Source organism: Strix aluco, chromosome 4, assembly GCF_031877795.1.
Source record: "Strix aluco isolate bStrAlu1 chromosome 4, bStrAlu1.hap1, whole genome shotgun sequence".
Taxonomy (NCBI): Eukaryota; Metazoa; Chordata; class Aves; order Strigiformes; family Strigidae; genus Strix; species Strix aluco.
The window spans coordinates 25,664,176-25,689,170 of record NC_133934.1 but is presented as its reverse complement, the minus strand read 5'-3'; the positions used below and the strand labels follow the sequence as shown (position 1 = coordinate 25,689,170).

Sequence of the window (24,995 nt, the reverse complement as noted above, 5' to 3'; positions counted from 1 at the left end):
AAGCACTTCTACTTCCAGTAACAGATAAGTTACATAGCAAAAAAAAGTCTAGAAATCGTTGAGGAAAACCAGACTATGAACAGAAAATGATAACTCTCACTTGACTGGTTAAAATCAAAATATAATTATAAATTTTAATCAGTTCCCCATGTGCTATGGGAGATACATATACTATGAATGCCTATTTCCATTACACGGGACTTCACGTTAGTTAAGATGTCCATATTCACTTTATCCTATTAGAACACTCTAGTCATGAATAATGCAAGCAATTTTGTATGCATAATTTTACAGAGTTATAGCCCAGCTCTTTGTTCACATAATTAACGATAAACACAAAAACAGTCCCACCACCCTAAGCATATTATTTTGTGTACTTTAGTTGCAACAGTAGGAAAGTATATTGAGTTCCACAGTATGGAGAGCCATGAAAACTAGCCAGCCTTCTCAGTTCTTCACAATTTACTTAATAACTTAACAAATCTATTTCTAACAGTGTTGATTTCTCACCACTGAATTCAGCTGCAATCCCCATAGACAGCACACAGATTCTACTGGGCTTTTACTGTAGTCTGGATACCCTAAAGCAACATCCATTTCAGTAAACTGAAAAAATCAACAGTTAGAATAAAATTTCAAGTGTTAACCATCCTAACCCCAAACCCTAATATTCTTGGTTTTGCTGGAAAGAGCTTAACAATAAAAAATATCATTTCAGGTTTATCTCTGAGCAGGTGTCGGGTCCAGAACTTACCTACAATCAATGGAGTTATATTGTAATTTACATATGATGAGCATCTGGATGTAAAAGCTATTCATTTGAGAAGGATCCAATCCTGCCCCCACTAAAATCATAGACCAAAGTTGCTACTATATCCTTATGCATCTTAAGGATAGATAACAAAAAGAGGAAAAAAATACCATATTGTCCTGTTCTTTTCCAGAATCAAGCTGAAGAAATTTTAATTTCTGTAACGTTGCCCTCATGTCAAAAACCTCCCTGCTCTGGTGCTCTTGAACAAAACCCCGGTGGGAAAACTGCAGCAGCCAGCTGAGAACTACAGCAGCCCCTTGCAGCCAATTAAGAAGTGCACTCAGCAACCCTCCCAGCCCTTGCTCTGCACCGCTTCCCATCACCAGCCTTCCATTTGATTACAAGCTGCAGCAAAGTCCTTCCTTAGATATTTCCTGTGTAATGTTGAATTGAGAACACCACTGGAACCTACTAATATAATAATTTGCATGTACAGTGATTTTGTATGGCTCATAAATCTGCCTTTTTATTAAACTCACTGCAATTTTTATTTTGCCATGTTGTGCTGTTGATTACATTTCTTCTCAGCTGTCTTGCAAGTGCAAGATTTTATCAGCGATGTTCCCTTGAACACACTTTTAACTTACTGTTTCTTATCTTTCCCCTTCCTACCCTCTTCTCAGGGCTTATTAACCCATCGAGTGTATCTTTGGCAATGATGTGGACTCTTTGCTCTTGCGATTTTATATACTTTTGGATATGTCATACCATCTTTCAATTACAACAGAAGCCACAAAATGCCAATAAACCATCTTTAAAACCATGATTCAAACACTGTTTCTACCAAACTTTCCCCACAATTCAGTTAGCTTTCTATTCAGAAGTTTGCAGCTCCTGGTTTCATTAAAAACAACATTCCACATTTAGCTAATTTTAAGCCAATTCTGTTCTGACTCCTAAAAACATGCTGGAAAACACTTGTGTTTTCCACAATTGTGTAACACACAATACAGAGACTTTTAAAATATAGCAACAGGATTTGTCCTTATGGCTCTTTTGTGGTTTTGATAAAGCTGCATCGCTTCAAAGGGCTCAGGATATATTACTGTAAGACACCACTGCACATTTCTGCCACATGTGCTGACTGCGCTTCCGCTCCTCTGCCAGAACAATGGAAGCCTTCACGTGCTGAGTCAGCTAACCCACAACCATGGATCCACGCAGGCTGAATGCATTCCCTCACTACAGGTTTCTTTAACCATGTCTTATGACTGAGAACGCTAGATAGCTGCGTCACGTCATGTAAGACTCCCGGAGTAGGTAAAATTTGGAAAATGCGTACATATTTTCAGGAATAAAACCCAAAGTATTATTTGCCATGTGGTACACTACTAGAAAAAATAAAGTTACAATAAAATAATCATGGGCCAATTCTGCCATTTCCTCCCTCCTGGGTATTCTCAGTACCAACAGGGAATTCTGGCATTCCAGGAGAAACCTGCACACAGATGGAACGATGGACTGGACAGCTGAACTCTTCATTCAAGCGATCTGATAAATACAGATACCAATGTAACTTCTGAGTCTGAACTCACATATTTGAATGCATTCACAAGCACAAAGGCCCAAATGAGTAAGTGAATCTCAGAATCTAGCTGTGCAGAATCTTTTACCCCAGGACGTAATAAATTCTCAAGTCTCCTATTGGTTTCAATCATGATTTATGAGCAGAATGTAGGCTAGCTTTAATTCATTTTCCCCGTTTGTTTCTAACATGCAAAAAGCTGTAATACACAGACAAACACTAAGAGCTTAAAAAAAAAAAAAAAAGAATCAAGTATTACTTCTCTCATTGTAGATCCATAATGTCATTCCCATACATGTGCTATGACTTCACTCACAACCCAGCTGGGAATGAACTCCAGTTAGGACTACCTCCTGGAAATCTAATTCAGCTGATGTCTCAAGTTGGCATCAAAACTTCCAGAACAGACTGACATGCCTGTGCATATGTGTGTGTGTAGAAGTCAGGTCACCGAGGGCTATCCAGGTAAGGAAATTTGTCATATATGTAGTTTTTATATGGCTTGTTGGAAGTGCACAGTCTCAACTTGTGTGAAGGGATTTATCCCAAGACCTTAACAGTTTGCATTCTGTAACTTTAACAAGAAATGTACCTATAAATCAGAAACCTATGTTTTGTTTGCTTGAGGTTCCTGTCAACTTTTATGACTCTTCCAATCCTAGCTTGCATATGAATAGTCTATTAAAACACAAAAACTTAAATAGAGAGGAAAAAAAAAACCCCAGACTTCATTTTAAAGAAAAACTTGAAGCATGCCTTCTGCAGTACACAACCTACCTGCAGAATGCCCACTGAAAACCTCCTCCCAGTAAAAAAAAAAGTCTGCACACAAGCAATGCATGCACTCTGAGTTTTGTTGCCCCCTGGATGGATTATGGGGATAATAACATACATATAAAGAATATTCTGAAGTCCTGCAAGTTTCTAGAAGAGAAACTTTGGTATTTATTCAGATACATGCGTATTATATCAAGCTCAGAACATGACTGAGAGCTAATGTTTTCAGATCTATCAGATACTATGCTGAGAGGAGCCGAGACATCCCAGAACATCAGCTGAGCCAAACACTAACCCATTAAGCACGTGTCTTGTTTTGTGAATTTTAATACCTAAGAATAAACTCCAGGAACACTAGTATTTCAGTTCTATGGACAGCACCTTTATTTACTGTTGGTTCTTGTGCTAGCTCACTGCATAGTAAAATATCAACTCATTACAATACTTTTACAGGCATTTATTGCCAAAAAAACCCCCACAAGGAAAACCCAAACAGAACTTCAAATGGACAATCTGAAAAAAAAAAAAAAGTGAAATGGGAATGACAGTACTGAAATTCTTATCAAAAGCCCATCAGGGTCTTTTAATTGATTTCAACCAGTCTTAGGGTAAGCCTTCAGTATATCTAAGATAAGGCGAGGAATTCCCCTGCTGGTGGAAAGCAACAGCAGGAGAGGTGAAAACTGTCACAGCTATCGCAGTATCTTACATTTGCTCTGGACAGCCACTAAGTGGCACTTAAACACCTCATCTTAAACCATGGTGAATCTGTAAACTGTTGTGAGGGGAGTGCGGGGGAAAAAAAGGAGTTACTGCACTCTGGGGACTGATCCCTTTTAAGAACAATAAAGTTCACTTTCTGCAATTAGAGAAACTTTCTAAGGGCCTGACTATATACGAAAATGTTACTGTCAGAAATGCTGTACAGTGCTCCGCAGAAGCAGAAATACTGCACAGAGCTCCGCAGAAGCAACTGCTTCCTCTCCTAAATACCGATCCTGCTTTGGGAATCAGAGTGCCTCGTTCCAGCAGATCATTACCCACTATTGTGCCATTTTGAAATATGCACTTAAACCAGGAAAATGAAATTTTTTCTTCGGTGCTGGACTGCAGGTCAAACTAAAGCGGCCCTAATGTCTTGACACAACTTCTAGAAACGCCTGAGTTCAGTTTCAAATAGAGATCTCTGCAGGGACCAATGCTATTCGTACTTGCAGATGCATATTAGAATGGGGTTTTAGTAGCCAGCAGAGAATCAAAAGTGAAGAATGGGGCTTTGCTCTTCTTAAGACTTTAGCACATTACTGCTTCCTAGATATATGTCATACTGTCATTTGCATTTTTAATCAAAGAAAGGAACCCAATTTTCCTAATAGTGGTGTTGAATCAACTATGTTAATCATCCTGAATATGTTAATGCATTACAGTTATTTTCTGGTTTATCTGGTTTTAAAAGTGCTTCTGTTCCATTAAAATCTTTCTAAATTAATTCATTACAGAAATTGGAAACCATTTTTTCCAAAATCTGAAGATACAAACAAGCAGAATAATATATTAGGTGTTTTAGGTGCTAACTGAGCAAGTATCTACAACCACATTCAATGTCATTATTGCAAATATTTCTGTTGTCTTCAATGGAACTAGCCCAAACTTAAAGCGCATGCAGGTTTTCAGCATCAAAGACTCAGAAGCAAGATTTATGTACAATTTGCTTTTTAGACTCTCAAACACCTCAGTTAGCCACAGATTTAGATGTAAAATATGCCGCCAGATATTATCTCCTTTACTTTTCACCTTCGTGATGAATGTGGCCTCCAGAAATCTCAAATTGAGTCATGAATTTATCTTCTATTCTCTCTTCCTGTGAAAGTTCTTCATGTTGTAATTAGAAGCACAGCATATAAGCAACGAAGCAACTCCACAAGCCACAGTACATCATGATTACTCAGAATATAATTTTTAAGCACATTCTGCATGTATGAAACTAGTTTTGTGGGGTTCTTTTAAAGGCTGAAATAAGAAGCTTGTAAATGAAAAGCGTTCAATCAGTTATGTAGAAAGATCAAACTTAACCCAATGCAAGAGGAATCACCAGCAGTGAAGCTGTTTTTATGACCAGCAATAGATCTCAATTACTGTCACTCCGGGAAAAGTGGGGGGAGGGTGGGAAAGAAAGAAGTCCACATCAACCAGCAGTTTCATACAAAGGACAAACCAAGTATAAACTGGCATTATCCACTCAATCCTTGTATCAGATCCTCAATGATCAACCTTTAGGGCAGACACACATATCCATTTAAGCCTGTATTTGTGCAGTCACACAAATCATTCTTTAGGAAAATATTTCCCACAGACCTTCCCACAACTTGATGTCCACAGAGAGGGTAAAAAAACAGAAATATAGAACAACTGTGTCCACACCAGGCAAGGGAAAGCACTGATTTTACAACAGTGATTTGTTACCATTATTCACTTTGACATATAACAGGATGGGAGATTGTGTTGCTAAAGTAAATAAAGCAGTTATATATGCCTCCTCTGCTTTGGTTTTCTGCTCCACTACAGCCGAAGAGCCCACATCTGATGACCTTGAGGGCACAGCATAAATGTCAGCCGAATGCAGGCAAAACTCTAAATGAAAAGCTGATTGCATGGAAAAATAAGGAGCTATTTCGGGACCGTGATTTGCTCAGTATCAAAATTTATGATTTGGCATATTCATATTTTAATATGGATGACTTGAATTTGTCCATTAGGGCCATTTTAGAATCTGAAAAAATGAAAATACATTTGCCTGAACATGAGTGTCCATGTTTAAGTAGTTCCAAGTGAGCTAAAACCCAAGCTTTTCAGAGAAACTGGTGGAGCAGATAAAATAGAAAGGTTTTGTTTTTACTAGTCTTGAGGAAAGATCACTGATGTAGGACCCAGTCCTACCATCTGATTCATGCCAGAACCACTCTTGAATCTGTCTGGAGAGATTGTACGAACCTACACATCACATACGGCCTTTGTTTATTCATATATTTGACAAAAGCTATCTTTCCACATGTTTAAAAACAGACTGTGCAGGCTTTGAACGTTCTCTTTCACTAACTAAATTAGACTGTCCTCAATATGTTACTGTACTGTGTGCCATGAAAACTAATACTGTATTAGGTAAGACTGATTTTTTAATAAAAACTTCTTTTTCTAAGCAGTTTCTTTTTCCCGCTAAAATATAATTTCTGTCTTTAAATTGCATACAGCTATCCCTGCACCATGTACCCACAGAATTAATTTCAAAACATCACAGTTGTGCATACTTTATATTCCTTGAGATCATTAATTAAATGAGAAACAAAAAACATCTACTGAATCTAGATTAGACTTTCTGGCTTGTGTTTGGAGGTTAATAAGGCAACATTTTTCCAAATGTTCTCATCTTAAATTAACTTCAGCAAGCCACAGCAGTGGGTAACTGCAGGAAATACACTGGAGTTCCTTTATCATTAATTATTCCTCTTTGTGGTATTGTACATTCAGCTTAATATTCAATGTTGTAACAAATCAGACAGTGTTTTCTGAACTCTTAATTCTGTACATGCAGCCTGGGTTTCTAGACTCATTCTCTTTCTCACTCAGAACTTTTCCACAGACACAACTCACACTTTTCTTTTTTTTTTTTAAAAATTTGAGGGGAGTTTTCTGCTGGCTGTGAGTTGGTTTGAAGCTGTAGGTCTGACTAGGCTGCAAGGCGATGAGGAGACCCATTCACTTACTTTGTGCATATTGCATCCAACACCTTTGTAGAAGGCAGACTTGACCACACTACAGTAAGGTGAGCTGAATAACTTTGCCGTTACCTATTTTGTTATTGTTACTGCTTGTGAAGTTGGGGAATTTAACACATTTAGTGCTGGGTAATGTGTGGATAAACAGCCTCTCAACTCAAGACCTACATTGTACTTTGAGAACTCTGTGGATTCAGCGATTCTCAAATTTTCATATCCATCTTCCACACTCACTTACCTTCAAGCTTTTCAATTGAATTTGAAGACTACAGAATCACCACACTTGCAAAACTTAGGAAGTCAGTTGCAGAGGGTTAAATTATTTCTCTGTGAGGGTACCGCTCAGCAAAGCAGAAAAAAATTATTCCAGCTGAGAAAAATAAATAAATAAAGCACACGATAAGCACCAGAAAGTTAGTGCCAGAATGAGGTTGAAGTCACAAAAATGAAGAAATTGTAACATGACAGTATTTCACAACACATTCAACCCCTCAGGGGCAGGTTCACTAGTAATTTTAAAACAATTAGGTGTAAATCATGGAAATGTGCTGAAAGCCTTCCATTCCTACCACCAAAACAGCAGCAGACACAAGACTAAGAAGATGTTTGCCAGCACACAGATTGTTCCCATGCTGTTTATGTCTCCTTAGAGCAAGGATACTCCATCTTTGGAGTCACTGGGCAGGCATGCAGTGATTTCTTCTCACACAATGCTAGCAGGACAGACTTCAAAGTCTGTGACACTTTGTCTAGGTGGCGCTGTGTACAGAGGCCAAGTAAGCCTGCAAGTCTCCTCGTGCACCTCCATCCTCATAGCCTTACTTTTACGATCTATGTCACCATACAAAGAAACAACATCAGGTTTCATGCTGCACAGCCCAATCCCTTTGAAGTTCCTCTGGTGCTGCACTCTACTTCCACCATCTGCTTGTGAAAGTACCAGGAAAAATTTGTCCAAAATTACTGTACATTCTCACTTTATTCTCCAAATTTATGTCAACTTGGAATTTGACAAACACCTAAGGTGATCTAGTGAGGTGCACTGAGTTGGTTTGGAGCAGAATGCAATTCCATTTACCTTAGACCCTAAAGCAGCTCAACACGAAGCTGGACAAGCATCAATGCCAGCACAAGGGAAAACACTGAGAATGTACATCAAGGGGTAGATCAGAAGAGAAAAGAATAACAGAACTGCCTCTTTTGTCAGAGGATAACTATTAGATCTCCTCACTGTATTGTCAGATATTACATTTGAATGGCAGACTAAGACTGACTGAATCTAGGGAGATTAAAACGTGGTTGTTCTTTTGCAAAAAGAACATTCCCACTTTTCCCCCTACTCTCATATTACACTGTGGTATCACTCAGTTAGGCAGTTCAGAGCAATTTAAATATTCCAAAAGGAAAATTGATACAGTTTCAATTAAATTAACATCCTAACCTGATCACAGAACAGTTTCATAAGCACCTTTGTGAAAGTCAGGTAGAAGCAAGGCCACACTATCTAGAGCAGGAAGAAGGCTGGACCTCAGATCCCCAAATGTAGATTTCGTAACAAAAAAACCTAAAGGTGCATATGAATAGGAGGCAGAAAACAGTCAAATTAAGTTCTCAGTTGCACTGAAATAAGTTGTTACCTGATTTTTGTGTTCTATGCTTTTTGCAAAAGAACAACCATGTTTTAATCTCCCTAGACTTATCAAGCAGTAAAATACAGTAGAAAAAGATCACCTCTATCTTTAAAATTATCTTGCCCAAGTTCTTTTAAGAAAGGGAAATGGTACTATTAAAAATGAGATACTTAGTGAGGCCATATCTTGAAGTCTAATGTAAAAACAAGTTGTGTAAGAATCCTCAGTCATGAAGCCACAACAGCTTTGGAGTTCACTGGGCCTCTGCCATTCCTTTTATAGATGAATAATGTGAAGTTCACTCACATCATCAGCTCTGTGCAGCCTCACAGAGAGCTAAGTGTTGATAATCTGAAACCAGCTTCTCCAGCACATAATCAGATCACAAACAACATGTAAGGGAGTACTGCATTCCAGGTAATACAGCATGATCTACTTAAGTGCATAAGCTATTGTAATTCATAGAAGTAGGTGAAGGTTGTTTAAAAAGTAGCAACTGTTAAAGCAATTGGTGGAGCAAAAAAGAATGAAGACCTCTGACAAAAGGAGAGATCACTGCTGTAACCAAACAGCTCAACAACAGGGCAAGTTCTACATTTTAAAAAGTGCCCCAGTGTAAGGAGATGGGGCTTATCTGTGCCTGCTATGGGGTAGATTTGGCAAAAGCAAAGTCAAAGAGCAGGTTCAGGTCTCGGGCAGGTGCCCCAGTCCGCTGCAACCATATGGGCACTGTAATACTCATGGCAATATTCCTGCAACCACAAGAAGTCCAGTTCCTGGGCCAATGTGCCTGATTTATGACACTACAGAATGAAGATTCAGAAGAAGCAAGCAGACTTGTGCATGTCTTGTGCAGCTGTGATCCTGCTTAAATCACGAGCAGTATTTCTCTATAAAATAGAAAAGAACAGTTCTATCCAGTGTTTTGCCATTATAGCAGTAACAGCTCTGGTAAACACAAGCATATATTACAGGCTGTTATGACAACTTGGGTTCATACTCTTGGAACAAAAGAACTAAACTTAACCCTTTCAAAATCTGAACTGAACTTTTTACATTTCTTCATATTCTAGTTCTGCATTGGTCATTGATAATGTCACAGAAATATTTCTCCTTACAGGACATCAGCTTCACTAAAAAAAGATGACAATGCTGTCTGCTGACTTTTAGTCTGCATACAGGAATTTATTCTACCTTGTAACCAGGAAGAACAGGTGGATGAAGCACTCTACAGACTGCTAGAAATAGCCTCACATTTGCAGACCCTGGTCCTGATGGGGGACTTCAATCACCCAAGTATCTGCTGGAGGAACAACACAGCAGGGCATAATCAATCCAGTAAGTTCCCAGAGAGCGTCGATGACAGCTTGCCAACCCAAGTGACAGAGGATGTGCTGAGGAGAGGTCCTCTGCTGGACCTCATACTTACCAACATGTAAGAGCTTGTTTGGGATATGAAGGCCAAAGGCAGCCTCAGCTGCAGTGACCATGAGATGATGGAGTTCAGGGTCCTGAGAAGCAGGGCAAAAAGCAAGATCATAACCCTGGACTTCAGAAGAACAGATTTTGGACTCTTCAGGGATCTACTTGAAAAAGTACCATGAATTAAAGGCCCTGGAGGGAAAAGGGTCCAAGAAATCTGGTTGTTAAAGACCACCTCCTTCAAGCTCAAGACCAGTCCATCCAAATGACCAAGAAGTCAGGTAAAAATGCCTGCATGAATAAACAAGGAGCTCATGGCAAAACTCAAACATAAAATGGGAGAATACAGAGGGTAGAAGCAAGGACAGGTATCCTGAGAGGAATATGTAGACACAGAGACATGGTTAGGAAAGCCAAAGCCCACCTGGAGTTGAATCTGGCAAGGGATGTCAAAGCCAACAAGAAGGGCTTCTATAGCTACATCAGTGACAAAAGGAAGGCTAGGGAAAATGTGAGCCTGCTGCTGAATGGAGCACAGGAGATGGAAAGGCTGAGGTACTGAATGTCCTCTTTAACTCAGACTTCTGTGAAACCATTAAGTTTAAAACTGTTACTCTTTATTTACAATAAATATAAAAGTATAACAAAGGACAGTACAACCTTAACTTGCCTTAAATCTAAACTAGCCCAGGGCATTATCAGATAAACTAGTGATCAGTATTCCATTTGCCAGCCAAAACATCCATCAAATAAGATTAAACATACTTAAGTAAAACAAATCATTTGATACACCAAAGAAAGATCAACATAATGGCATGTGGAATTACTTTTCCAAACTGAAAATAAGAACATAAATTACTCTTCCTTTGTAATGTTTTGGCTACTTTGTATCTGCTGGAGAAAGATATCCTGTGACAGTATGCTATTAGCTTCTCATATCTATAATTTTAATTCCTCAGAGTGAACGACGTGCTAAAGCAAGGTGTCTTACAGAAGAAGAGCAGTGTTGTGTTTGTGGAGAATGAGCTCATGAAGGAAACAGCACACCTCACCTACAGTTCCAAACACTTCCAAACTAACGCATCTCAAGTGTAGGACAAAAAAATGCCAATAATTTTTAATGTATATAGCTTTCAACAACAACGATGACAATAGCATCAATTTCCGTAGAATGTAAGCAAATGTCAGACCAGGGGCCATGGGGAAGATACATAGGCTGGAAGCATATATGTTTCATTTAAGTCACCACACTTCTACAGTACCCAAGCACTCCAGCCAAGCTGTTCAACAAGGCTGCATTCTTATGATGAAGGTACTATCCTGCAAGCACAGATTTACTGGAGAGTCATTTTTTCCTCAGCTTCCACCACCATTACTCAACAGTATGCATAATCCCCATCTATGACCTAGCCGTAGCCTTCATAAGCTCCCTGCAGGCAATATAATTGAATCAACTTTCACTCCTGAGCACCTACAAAGAATATGTATTAATGCTTCAGCCCCAACCTCAGGCAGAAATTACTCAATGTTAAGGCCTCATCAGAACTTCCACAGAATGAAGGTGAAGGGATAAGGAACTCCACTATCTATAACTAGTGGAAACTTACTGAGGTTATATGTGAAGAATGAAGGCTCCAGATCCCATATCCAACATATCTGCTTAGAAAGGGAACTCTAATCCATAAAAGAAGCTCTCCCTAGGCAGTGTAAACCTGTCCTTTCAGTACTGAGTGGAATGATCTCTATATGCATGTGCTTGTTTTCAAGTAATGTGCCAAGGAGCAGTTCACCAGGAAAGCTTCTCTCATCCTTCCCTACCTACTGCTATACCAGTGGGGAAAGTGAGCCGTACTGCTATGATGATGCAATGGAAATAATTATACAAGATCCTACAGAGTGAAGACAAAGACCACAATAGGGCACTACCTTTTCTTTCACTTCTAAAGAGAAGCAGAACAAAGAATACCTTGCAAAGGATCCTGACATTATTTATTATTAATTACTTGTCTACTGATTTCTTCTCTAAAGTGGATATGTTGGTAATGGAGCAACAATGAACCTAACAGCCCTGTATTAATATCCAGGAAAAGTATTGCATGTATTCCCACACCCCCATCAAATCTAGAATTTAGCTAAATATTACCCAGGAAAAAAAAATCTCCTATTAATAAAATGCTTTCATATTAAACAGTAAAATAATCCCTCACTAATCAAGTATATGTCCTCACTCAATTTGTATATATAAAGGAGTAGACTGTAGTACACTAGCTGTAGTTGTATCTGCAGTGCTGATGCTAAAAGCCTGATCATTCCTGGTTTTCTGTACTTTCTACCACCTCCAGTGCTATTCCTCTGTGTGCATGGAGTTCAAGTTTTTTGTCCTTCCCTTTAAAGGCCTTCACTGTTTAGTCTTCTACTCACCTGCTTTCATCTTAACATACTAATCTTCCTAGTCTACTTCTCCCACAGACATCCTTCTGCCCTGTTTTATTCTACATACCCTAAAGTGGGGATATACTCAGAACTTATTTGCAAAGCCACAAATCTACTTCAAATCCTCAGTCCAATCTGACCTAATCTGAGAATTCTTTGTCAAATACAGCCCTACTACAGATTTATCTATGCAGATGCAAAGAACCATGGCTTAGTTTACAATATTATTGTAATTAGTAACCGGTTGGGGTTTTTTTCAAATAAAAATAGCTGAAGTGCAATTATCACAAAAGTTTGGATGTCCAAGATTGCTGGATAAAGAGTTGTTATGAACACATAAACTCTGTGACTAAACCTATCTGGACTACCGTGTCTCTTTTACAGAGCTGAAGCAAATAGAAAAAAAAAAAAGAGTCCTCAGGAGCAAGAGTACCAGCACAGGAGTCTGCTGAGTCACACAGGCTGCACAGGTCCAGTTTCTAAAATTTGTTTCTTCTGAAGCTGAACATAAGTTGCAGCAACATAGTGCCAAATTCTTCATCCCAACTCACTCGCTTTTAACAAGCAGCTCCCTGTATTTGTAACTAAGGTATACAGTACACTCCTAGGCTCTCAAATTAGGTATCTGCAAAACAGGTAACATAGCTGACAAATACATAAACACCAATTAGCTAAAAGGCATTATATGACAATATTCAGGGCAGAGTAACAACACCCTATGAAGCATAAGGGACTCACTTAGTAGATAGGTAGATTAAGGTAGATTAATCAAATTACACTGAATTTAAGTAAAACAGGCAGAGCTTCACTTTAGAAGACAAGAACACTTGGCATTTCCATTATCCTTTCATTAAAACATCCGTGCACAAATGCTGATTAGATGTCTACCTCCTAATGAGGAACCTAGCCTGCAAAAAAGTCAAGAGAAACAACCCTTGCAATCAAGGCAAGTTAAGAGACCAGGCGGATGGTAGTTTTTCAAAGAACAGATAGCTGTGTGAACCTTATTTTGAGCCTTATTTTGTTCTCTATCATTTCAAACATGTCTAGGAATTTGATCAAATGTGAGAAAAAAAATTTTTTTCAATCTTTTGTTGCAAAAGAAAATGCAAATGAAAATGTACCGGAGGTGATCAGTGCTCCGTACTCACCATAATCCTGTAAAATCACAAGCAAAAATAAGTGCATAAGCAAACTGCAAAATGCATTTACCAACTTCTATTCAATGCCAGTTCCGAAACATCTATTCCTTATTTCTGTTCCCTTACATACATAAATTTGGTATTCTACATTTTAACTTGACAGGATTTCTCACTTGAATGTTTATGATTTACAACATATTTGCCTTCTAATTTACTGGAACTGCCTCTTTAGATGGGGGGATTTAACTAAAGCTGTTTCCATATGTTTTGAGCTCTAAGCTTGAGACCACGGATTTGGAACTGTACAATGTTTTGCTATTGGGAAGGTGGGCATAAATCCCATGTGTGGTGTATATTCACATAATACCTCCAAGGTGCTTCAGCACAACATCTCCTACGAGTCAAGCAAGCAGCATGTAGTAAGATGCTGTTTTCCAACATCATAACTAGAGTCTACATTCAAGAGGTGAAGGCTATGTCACTGTTTTGTTCTCAGTAGATCACAATAGTTTTGTGCCAAATCCTACTCATCTTATTCACGAGAGTTATTGTCTCACTCTCAAACAAAAGAAGAGATCGACTATTTTTAATGCTTCCACCTTTTCAGCAAGGGCACAACTTGCTCCTAGCAAAGGCAGACTGAGCCAAATCTCACCCACGGTGTGAGACACGCACACCCAACTCCTGTCTCATGCCATGCAGCAGCAAGCCTGCATGTCACAGAGTTGCAGCACTGCGCTGTGGCCTCTCTCCCATTCCCTGACACCACCTGTCAGGCTCTGTGGATTACAGAGCTAGGAAGAGGTTTCTACAGTGTCCTGTGGTTGGATGTACGCTACATATGGAGGCTCCACTGTACACCCTCCTCCTTCTGAGAAAGAAGGTATCTCTATTTCCCAGTCACATAGGTCTCAACTCAGGAAAACAGAAATTTGAGAGGTCTGACCGTAGGATTAAAGTTCACAGCGGCTCAGGGGTGAAATCCTAGCCCCAGTGACATCAACAGAAAAACTCTCACTCACTTGAGGGCCAACATTTCAGCCCGTATCCCAAACTAAAGTGTTTTTTAAGCCAATGAAATTCAAACTCTGAAAGGAGATTTACACACCTTTCACTTCACATACTGAACAGTTCAAATTCAACTGAACCATTAATATCAAGTAAAGTGATGCTTGTCAGTAAGTTTTAGCAAGACCCAGTCTCTAATTGTAAATACAACCTTAAGATCTTACACGGTAGTGAAAAGTTTCAAACAGCACAAAAGCAACTCTGGAGTTGCTTGCTTTGTTTTTTTTTTCTTTTTACTTACTTTTGTCTGATCATCAGCTTTAAACACATAGCAGATACTTCGCTGATTTGCTGCTTCATCCTTTATCAGACAAGCAAAGTAACTTGGATCATGGCTGTTGTGAATCAGTTTGTGGACATGCTGTGGCTTGTATTCAAACAAACTTGAACAAATCAAAGGATCCCACTGCTGGATTTTCCCTGTGTCTGGTTCACATCTCAAACTCGCTGGTGAAACATAAAGTCGGATTTGGCTGACGCTAGGTTCTTCTTTGGAAGACTTTGTACCGAGCATTCGGATCTCTGCCACAATCCAAGGCAGCATTGACATGGTGGTTAGTGAATGCACTGGCAGAGAACCAACGAGCTGGAGACTGAAACTTGCTGAGAAATCACTAGGTGTTTGATACTTTTTAACTTTGAATGTTATTGGCTCCATTTTACAGTCCTTTAGGGAACCTGGACTAATTCACCAGTATTTCAGTTCCATGGAATGACAATATCTGGACAGTTCCTTTGATTAAGGAACAGAAGAGTTCTGAAAGGAAAAGAAATAGTTATGTAGGTGCTGGAACCCTATTAAAAAAGAACTGTCAGTAACACAAATATTCAATAGCTTAACATCAGAAGAGACATGCTGATCATCCTATCTAGCATGTTTCCCTTGTATTTGGGCCTTACTATTCCAGGTCCGACAAACATAACAGTATTAAATACATTGCTTGGAAAAAAGTCAGTCCTTATTTCAGAGTAGCTTTACAACCCTTGCTAAACCATCTAATAAGTAATAAACTCAAAAATTCACATGCTTTCTAGCCTGTGCCTGTTTCATAGGCAGACACACATGGATCACACCGGCCTATTTCAATCCTATTATCACAGAGAGAACTCAGCTGAGCTATTCTGACCTTCATGACAGTTGAAGTCAGTGCTTGCTGAGACACCTTCACACTTGAAGAAAAAAAAAAAAAAAAAGAAAAAGAAAAAAAAGAGGTTATCTTTCTTGTTGATAGATGGATGATTTTGAATTTGGCTACTAACATGGAGTTGTTTCCTTGGGTATAGTTTGCCAAGTGATCATGGGCTGTTACCAAACAGACTTTTCATTAAATAACACCCCAGAAATTGTTGGTCATCTGAAAAAGCTAACAGCAGTCAACTGATTGATCACTGATAAACCTGTCAGATAGCAGAGATGAGCAACAATCCTTACAGCATCCCACTAAAAAACAGATGATGATTCTCAATTCATGATTGCATTTTAAGGCCTGTCAGTCAGCCAGGAATACTTAATGTTTGCCACATTGATATTGTATCATTTTCATTTCTTAAAATATCAAATGGAACCAAGTTACAAACAACTCTGTTATAACCCTGTTATACTCAAGCATCTACTATCACTACTGTTATTACATATTAGTAGTTTTAGTAACAAAATCCAATAATTGCATTTATCTATCCATTTCATTTTGCAAAATACAGTCTATGGAAACACACAGATTGGGACTTGCTATACTACCATGTTTTAACTCCTCATTAATAGAACCCAGTTTCAGCTGTTACATTATTTTGTGTGAGACTGATGAGAAGCTGACAGGCCTGTAATTGCCCATGTTTAAACACCATGACACTAGTTTACCCTCAGTCTTCTGAATTTCTCATGAAAAGACCATTAAAAACAACATGAGCAGTCCCAAGAACTCCTTACAAAACATTTTTAATTGTATTTGAACAAGTATTTAATAAATGGCATCTGTTTACTGTGGCAACAGTATTTCTTGTCTTTGTTCATCTACAAACACGATCAAAAATAGCAGTATTTTTCTCATGAGTTTTCAATAAACTTTGTCCTTTATTTGCCCTTGTAAAAATATTTTCAAACTGAGTTTCTAACAGTGCTTCACCTTGTTGAAAATGAAAGAAAACTTCAGGATTAAAAAACAACTTTAAAAAAAATTTCAAGATGGAAATTTTGAACTAAACAAGTGTTTAAAATGCAACCAATTTGCAAATGTCTGAGTGAGGAAAAATGTTCCTACAGTAACTGGCAAACTGTAAAACCAAGAGAACTGCAGAAACCACGTGTTTGGGTACATTTACTTTATTGCATCTTTTGACAAATGAACTCTGCGGCAATGTTACCAGTTCCAGGGATGCCAAATTTAGCAAGAGAATCCAATAATGCAGGTTTTAAAGACACCATTTGAAGAAATCATCATAAGTAGTATTCTAGATAAGTAGAACAATTTTTAAAAAAGCCTTTTTATAAACCTCTGTGTGTCTGTACATGGGAGGTGTGGGGAAAAGGGCTGTGAAAATCCAGAATTTATATGTCTCATTTCAATTATACTACAACTCTTTTTCAACTTTTTATTTGTTTCACAAGCAAGCAAGAAAACAACCATCCTTAAGAGGAATATAAATGCATTGCATCATATGGGATAGCAGCTTCAGGAAGCATTTTTATACCGTATCAACACTGCTAAACACAATTATCATTATAGTTTTGCATCTGTGAGGAATTAAAATGGTCTCTTCTTCTTTGACAAGCTATTACAAACTTTTTCTCCTTAATTGCAACAATGAAAAATAGTTCAGCAACTGTGGGGAAGATTGGATTCTTTCGTAACTAGAATGGTGTGTAGTCCGAAACACACAAAAACTGACTTTTCAGCTTTTAGTGTTACCATTTACTGGCATGCATAATCATCTCAGGATAAACCAGCCTAAGAAAACTCCATTCTTAGTTGAAAACAAAAGAACTGAACTACCTCATGGATGATGACCCATTAGCCACATACTTTTTGTAACCATACTTCTCCATTGTGTTTTCTCAGAAATCTTTCCAAAAAAATGTAATTAAATAAAATGCATGTAAAAATACAACAAAGTCATCCTCATTTAAATCAAGGAAGAGAAGTTTCATTTGGATTACCACAATCTACCATGTTCTTTTACCCCAGACCTACAAGGCACTGCAGCCTCAAACAGAAATAAGTACCGCAATATAATACATTATTTCACATGCTAACTCTAAGGACTGAACAGTATGAAAAAAAAACGGGTTGATACTCTGTCATACTTAAACAAACATTGTGTTGCTGGAATGTATTTAATATAAATGCAAAGCTTCTTGGCATTCATCCCTTTAACAAAATAAACACCTTGAAAAGTCAACAGCATAAATACTCCAATGTCTGCATTTGTTATTTCTAAAGAAAAACAGTTAATACTAAATCAAAACAAGTCAACTAGAACTCAGAACGCTAGCGTTTTTTTACTAAGAGGGGCTAGAAGTGCAGTTTCTCAGAGCAGAAATTTAGCAGAATCAGGTCTCCTTACCTAACCTATATCATTTTGTATGTTACCGTTCTGCATGTTTCATCTTCCTTTTCCATTCTTTCTTTGTTTCCCCCTGTCATCCTTATCCTAACTTACAATAAAAATCCCACCAGAAATTACACTGATTTCATACTGACAGTGTTAGTGTCCCTTAAGTTTACACCAAGGACTAGGTTTTACTTCAAGACCATGAAGTATTTATGCACATGCTTAATTTAGACCTAAAAATAGTTCTGTTCATCTCAACAGGTCTATTCCCAGCCATAAAATTAAGTGTACATTATGGCCAAAGAGTGTCTGTGCTCTGAGCCCATCCACATCTGCCCTGACTCCACCACTCAGAATTCTGGCACCTTCACCCATCTCTGATTGCCACCACTCAGTTCACCCTTTCCAAAACTCAACTGTGCAGGAGCTGTACCTATTTACCATCAATATTAGTACAGTAGGCTTGAACAAGCTTCCTCTTCTTCCCAAATGTCAGACTGATTAACTCACAAACAAACAAATGCTTATTTCACCTTTAGTCCAAGAGAGAAAAGGTATAAAAATAAAGCCATCCACTTGTTTCCTTCCACCTAAACTTTGATCTTCCCTTGACAGCTCTAAGTGCCATTGAGCTCTGTTACTCTGGGCTGACAGGCTTTGCTTCGCACACAGGCTGAATGTCTCCAGTTGTTCTTCCAGTGCTCACAGACATAACCGGGACAGCTTCTCTTTCTCCTCTCCATCTGCATCTTCTGAAGGATCTCCATTGCCCTTGCACTCAGAGCTGAAAAGAGCTTGAGTGGCACTCCTCAGCTAACAGCTTTGCTGCTGTCTGAGAAACGTTAATGTTCTCCAAACTGTATCTTAATGTTGCCACTGTTTAACCTGCTTTAATTTAGCTGTACTTGCTCCACCAGCATAAAAACAGCCAAACTGTAGCACATATGATATTTGCACAAACCACACTAAAATCTAACCCCACCTTCTATACTAGAAGACACCAGACTCATGTGAAAGATACACATGGGAACATACATGTGCTCTGTCCTCAACTTCTCCTTCACTGTGACCAACCCAGCCAGTTCTCACAAGCAGGGAGCAGGCTTAGAAAGCATGCAACACTATGCTGATAGTCCTGTTCTAGCAAAATCTGATACTGTGTTTTAAAATATACATATATATATATATATCATGCTCTTGTTCTCCTAAATTAAGTTGTATTCTCATCTTTTTATATCACCAGAAACTAAAACGGATGCCTTCAGAGAGGAGTCAGGGTGATGGCAGGACAGCATGAAAAGGAGACCTACAAAAATTAGTACTTCTGCAATTCTGGATCCCAGGTTCTCCCTGCATGAAGGGACATGTCTAAGCAGCTGTACATCATGCAGGACAACATTCCTCAAAACTCACCTTCTCTCAAGAGAGCAAAGACTTTATCATGAGGACAATGTACAGGCTCCGTGTGCCATTCAGTTAGATGGGGCCAGGCTGGCTTTGAGGTTAGGAAGGAGAATCCTGTGGTGTACAGAGAACAGATTGAGTTATTAGCCTGGGAGGGTGGGGCATGGGAAATCAGGTTTTGGCAGCTGTGAGAAAACTAGGCAGATTTGGGATGGACTCAAACTGATATAGAAAGAAAAGGCAAAGAAGAGAGAGAGATTGTTCTAAACCAAAAGAACACACATAAATAAATAAATAAATAAAGCAGAAACTACAACAGTGGTGAAGGGTTATCCTTCTTCTTTTGTTTCTTCTGGACTGGACTAAATTCAATACAGACATGTGGCCAAAAGTTTCAGACTCCTGTTCAGAACATAGGTAACTACTGATCTAAGCAATCCTCCCCTGTGCTCCAATTCTTCCCTGGTTTGGTAGCAGTTGGAATGCTGGGACCCACAGCAGAACTGGCAAGTTTAGAAGATGCATCAAGCAAGGAAGCAGTCAGAGCTTCCACACATCAGTGATTAAATGAGGAGTTTGACTTGTGAGTTGTTGAACAGAAAGGCTCCAGCCTTCTCAACCTTTGCAGTTCATCTGAGAGACAACTGTGCAGTTACTCCACATCAGGCTGCTGACATAACAGCAGGTTTTTTTCTGCAAGTTTGTTTTCTTTCTCCCCTCCAAGAAGCTAAACAAAATTTCAAACCACATAGCAAGGTCTTGTGAAAAACGGCTGGTCTTAAAGAGCACAAATTTGTTCAGCTCTTCTCTGCGTGGCATTAGTGCTGAACCCTGCCGACAAATGGAACCAGATGCATTGGTACTGACTGCACTTCACCGCTGATTATTTTAGCAGAAATATCATACTACTTAAGGATTAAGAGGAGCCCTGGCCTGCAGCCAGAGCTCTGGAACGCAAGCCAGAACTAAATACCACTCCTCTCCCTCTTCCTCTGATCTCTGACTGAGATTTACATTGTCCTCACTCATGTCAACAGATTTCTTTATCCACCTAGCAGGATGTATAGAAAAACACAAATGAGAACATGTGTTAGGTATGTCATGATATGGTCACTGCTGAGAAGAGGTCTTTTCATGTTTCCATCAATATGCATGAAATGACTCTCTTCTCTGGTATCACAACACAGCATCATTAGATCATTCTACATGGCAGCTAGTTGTAAGCTTTATCTTTTTTCTTGAGGCTTCAAACATTTTTGGCCTGTTTTCTCTAGTTAAGATTGTTTAGATATCATACCACAGGTTGCTCTCACTTTTCAAGTAGTTTTAATTTAACTCAAACTTGGCACTTGGAATCATGACGCACCCTTCTGTTGCAAGGATGTTCTTTTTATCTCATAGCTACTTATTATCTGCTGTTTCCTTCTGGAGCAATGGCTTGCTGTGGGTAACAGCATGTGCAAGTCCAGAAGTCAATTTGCCTCAGAAATTATTTTTCATTTCCATTCTTTTTCTATATCATGCATTAAATTCTGACTTTTAAAAGATTCTTTTTAATGCCATCAGCAGCTTCAGACGTGGGTCCTAAATAATGTTTCACCATGTAGTGTGAGCAAATCACTTGGTTTTGTAGTAATAATCACACCTAAAACATTTAACAATACAGCCAGAATTTATATCACTCCTCAAATAGGTTAAAAAAATTTAAATAGACTATTAATAATAAAAAAATCCAGCAAAATGGTAATATGTTCTTGATTATAATAATACAAATTTATAACCAACTATTGAACGAAGGAAATAGCTCACTGCTCCTGCCCTTGACACCTGTTGCTAGTTCCCTCATAGAGTCCACAGAAATTAATATGCTGATGATTGAGGTGTTCTCAGTCAGCCTCATACGGACCCGAACAAAACATTGGGCTGTTCTATCACCGCAATGCACTAAAAAAATCTTTGAAAAAGAAAGCTTGCTTGGTAAATTACACTCTGAATGCCATTCCTTTTTATTCAATTGCCTATCCACAGCCAAAATACTTGCATCCAGCTTTTCAGTTAACCAAATTGTGAAGTGAAAAGTGTCAAGTCATCCACATATCATTGAATATGTTTCACATTCCTTCCAGCCTGTCATCCTTCTCACCTGCAAGCATTTCTACTTTTGCATATTACCTGTGACTTTCAGCATTTCTATAAAACAAGCTGTGACGAATTTCTATTTTGGCTCAAGTGTTAAAAGTATAATCATATTCATCAGTTCAGAGATATTTGCTATTCAGGAGACGTACATTTTTATTAATTTTGACCCACGATGTTCCATTCAATCTCTGGGCTTAACGGCCGGCACAAATCCCACCATCTGCACTGCTAAAGGTTTCTACAGCAGATCTGCCATATTAGCCTCTCCCAAATACAACACAGCATACAAAGGTCTTGATCTTTTCAAACTGCACTATAAATAACCACATTTGTTTCATACCTCTCATGAACGCGGTTTCAAGAGATCATTCCCTTGTTAATTTAGTACACGAATTTAAAGAGCCATAAAAATACTGCGCCAGTGTGTGGGGATTTTAAGGTTAAGCTGAACCGTGCTGCTGTCGGAAAGGTTAGTTTTACCCCTATGGGAAGGGTCGCTGCGTTGCTCTAAGAAGGAGCAGGCTCTGGGAGGAGTTAGAGCGGGCGACTTTGCATTGATGGGTGAGGAAGGTGCGGGCAAGACTGAGAAAAAGAACTAAAAGCAGACCGTGGCACACGAGGTAAACGGCAGATTAAATTCAAGCAGGTCTTTCGGTGATTCTGACGAGAAGCCAGCCCTCCCAGGACCCTGCGCGATGAGAAGCGCAGCACCGGCGACCCGCCGTCCCCGCTCCGCTCCCGCCCGGCCGCGCCGTCCCGTCCCGCCCCCCGCAGCAATACTGTCCCCAGGGCGAGTCCCGCGACTTCACCAGGGGCTCCGATCCGACCGTCCAACAGCGCGACGCTGCCGCGAGAGGCGGGAGGGCGGCAGCGGGCACGGAGCGGGGCCCCGGGCGGACCCGCCGCCCGCCTCACAGCCGGCTCCTCCCGGCCGGCCGGAGGCTTCTGCCGCCCCGGAGCCTGGGTACGGCGACAGACCAGCCCCGCCGGCCGCAGCCGCCCCCGCGGCGGGACGCCTCCTTTCTCGCCTCAACTCTTTCACTTCCTCAAAGCTCACGGCCGCTCTTCCTCCTCCCCACCCCCCTCTAAACACGCAGCTCGGTCCCACCAGCGCCGCTCCCCCGGGCCGGCCCGCAGCGGGGGCACGGCGGTCCCCCCGCCGCCCCGGCCGTGGCCCGCGGCCGCCCCCCGTCAGGCCTGGAGCCGGAGCCGGTGTGACCGGCCGCCGCTTACCGCCGCCTCGCCGCCGCAGGATGCGCTCACTGCAAGGAAGTGCCTTCGGCAGGCAGCGGCCGCGGGCTGCCAGGCGCCGCCTGCCCACCTCCCGCTGAGGGGACCGGGCAGAGCCGCTAACGGGCGCCGGGCCGGGGGAGGGGAGGGGAGGGGAGGCCACACCAGCGCCTCAGGGCACCGGCAGCGCGGGCGCCCCGGCTGGGCCGGCCGGGCGAGGGGGGCTGCTCGCCGCCTCCTGTTGCTGTCTCCCCCGGTAAGGACGAGCCGCCCCGCCCCGTCTCTACCTGCCGGCGGTCGGGCGGGGGAGGCCGGGCCGCACACCCAGCGGCTGCCACTCGCCGCCTCCCTCCGCCGGCCCAGCCAGCGCGGGCAGAAATAGCAACAGGCGGCGGGTCCCCGGCCCGGCGGGGGCGGAGAGGGACAGGCGCCCGCCAGAGGCGGTCGGCGACAGGCGGGCGCCCATGTCGCGACAGCGGGCAGCTGACGCCCCCTCCCCCGGCCCGTTTCGTCCCTCTCGAGGAGCATTTCGGCGGCGCTGCCTCGTGTGTCTGTCACAACCTCTCGTCTCCCGCAGAAAACATGTCATTGTCGCCTTGCCCTGATGAGCCCGGCTGGGCCGCGGGGTTAGCTGAAGCCGCGGGCGTAGAAGGTGAGGGGCGGGAACCACTCTCAAAGGGAAGTTTGCTCACAAAAATGGAACTAGCCCGGCACCTGGAAGCTGAAGTGGTCAAGTGCCCCCTCGGGTCTAGGCCCAGCCCTGCCTTCTGCGGGCTCACCTTCTCTGAATCCCCATTGCGCCTTCCACCCGCTCCTTCCATGCACGAGAAGCCACACATGCATTTATATATATACATATAAATATATATGAAGTCACGGTAAGAGGTGGCACTAAGTGGTCAATGGATCTGGAGACTTATACTCCTCTGCAAGTGCTCTTTTCAGATGATCAAGGCACCCTACATTCCTGTTCTGCAAACCACTTTTGCGCTCAATTAATTTCCAGTCTTCTTGGCAGTAAGACCAACGATTTACTTACTTTTAGGCCTGTGCACATTCATATAATCAGAGCTTTCTCAAGAAAATTTGCTCTGCTGCTGCACGTGTGCTGCGCTGTGAGGGAAACAGCCAAGTAAGCTGTCAAATACAAGCACGATGTTGCCCAAGGTTATGAAAAACAAGTCACATTTTGGTATGTAAGCACACCACCTACTTGCAAATTGTATAGTGGTTGCATCTACGTGGCTTTTGCTTGCTAGGTGTACTTTCATAGGATTGTTGATACGTGAATTGAAGTACGAAAGCAGCAGTTCCCTCAGAGCATATGTTCCCAATCTGTACTCCGTTTATGGTTTGCTGCTTCTCCTTCACACATGGGAATAGGTATGAGTGCCTCTTGTTTTTCAGTGGCATCCTTTACATTCCTTGGGAATATGCTTTCCACCTCTCTGCAAACCATGCCTGTCTTATATAAGTTTTTAAACCATCACAGCTAAGGTCAACACTCTTACTCCAGTTACCACCTGCCAACCTTAGTATCTGAGACAAGTGTGTCCTTTTGCTCATTTAAGCCTGCTGCCTGAGTATTGCATGCCTCTGGTAATCACGTTCTAGAAGATGGTGAACTGCAATCCCCATCCAGACAGCTTCAGCACTTCAGATGAGGCTCACGCATTCTTAAATTACCAACCAATGATTTTAGGAAGACTTCTTTTACTGCTTCACTGTTGCCTTTCAGAAGGTGATAATGAAACACAGGATCCTACAAGACTATTACTTGATGCTTGGAAAATCCCGAAGAACAACAAAAGTCAATACTAGAGTATCACAAATACAAATCCTTTCTTGCTTCTCCTCTTCGAGAACTGGGAAAGAAATCAGACCGTGCTTGAACTCATTCACAGGGCCCTCTATTATTTTTCCTGTTATCTCTGGCTCATATGTTTTAATTCTTTGCCTAGTAGAGTTTTTTTGTCAAATTACTCATGTTCTGATAAAATATTTTATAAGCAAAGTGAAATGCCTTGGATAAGAACTGCACTTACTTGGTTTAATAGTTCCATTTGCTCTAATTTTGAAAAAAGTCCC

At 40.8% G+C, this 24,995-nt stretch overlaps 1 protein-coding gene across 9 annotated transcripts in view; it reads right to left on the bottom strand.

Annotated features, from left to right (window-relative positions):
* The window catches only part of TBC1D1 (TBC1 domain family member 1), a 114,118-nt gene extending 90,861 nt beyond the window's left edge, over positions 1–23,257 (bottom strand). For 4 of the 9 annotated variants that reach the window (XM_074822315.1, XM_074822323.1, XM_074822322.1 and 1 more), the window contains exons 1-3: positions 22,911–23,151; positions 19,548–19,652; positions 14,827–15,342 (exon numbers count right to left, since the gene is read on the bottom strand). In XM_074822315.1, coding sequence (XP_074678416.1) covers positions 14,827–15,243 — 417 coding nt within the window. In that variant the 5' untranslated portion in view covers positions 15,244–15,342; positions 19,548–19,652; positions 22,911–23,151. Of the gene's footprint in view, positions 1–14,826; positions 15,343–19,547; positions 19,653–21,826; positions 21,961–22,017; positions 22,164–22,486; positions 22,613–22,910; positions 23,152–23,194 lie in introns of those variants that run through there. The other 5 variants (XM_074822316.1, XM_074822318.1, XM_074822319.1 and 2 more) reach the window with 5 other exon arrangements.
* Positions 23,258–24,995: the final 1,738 nt, after the last annotated feature.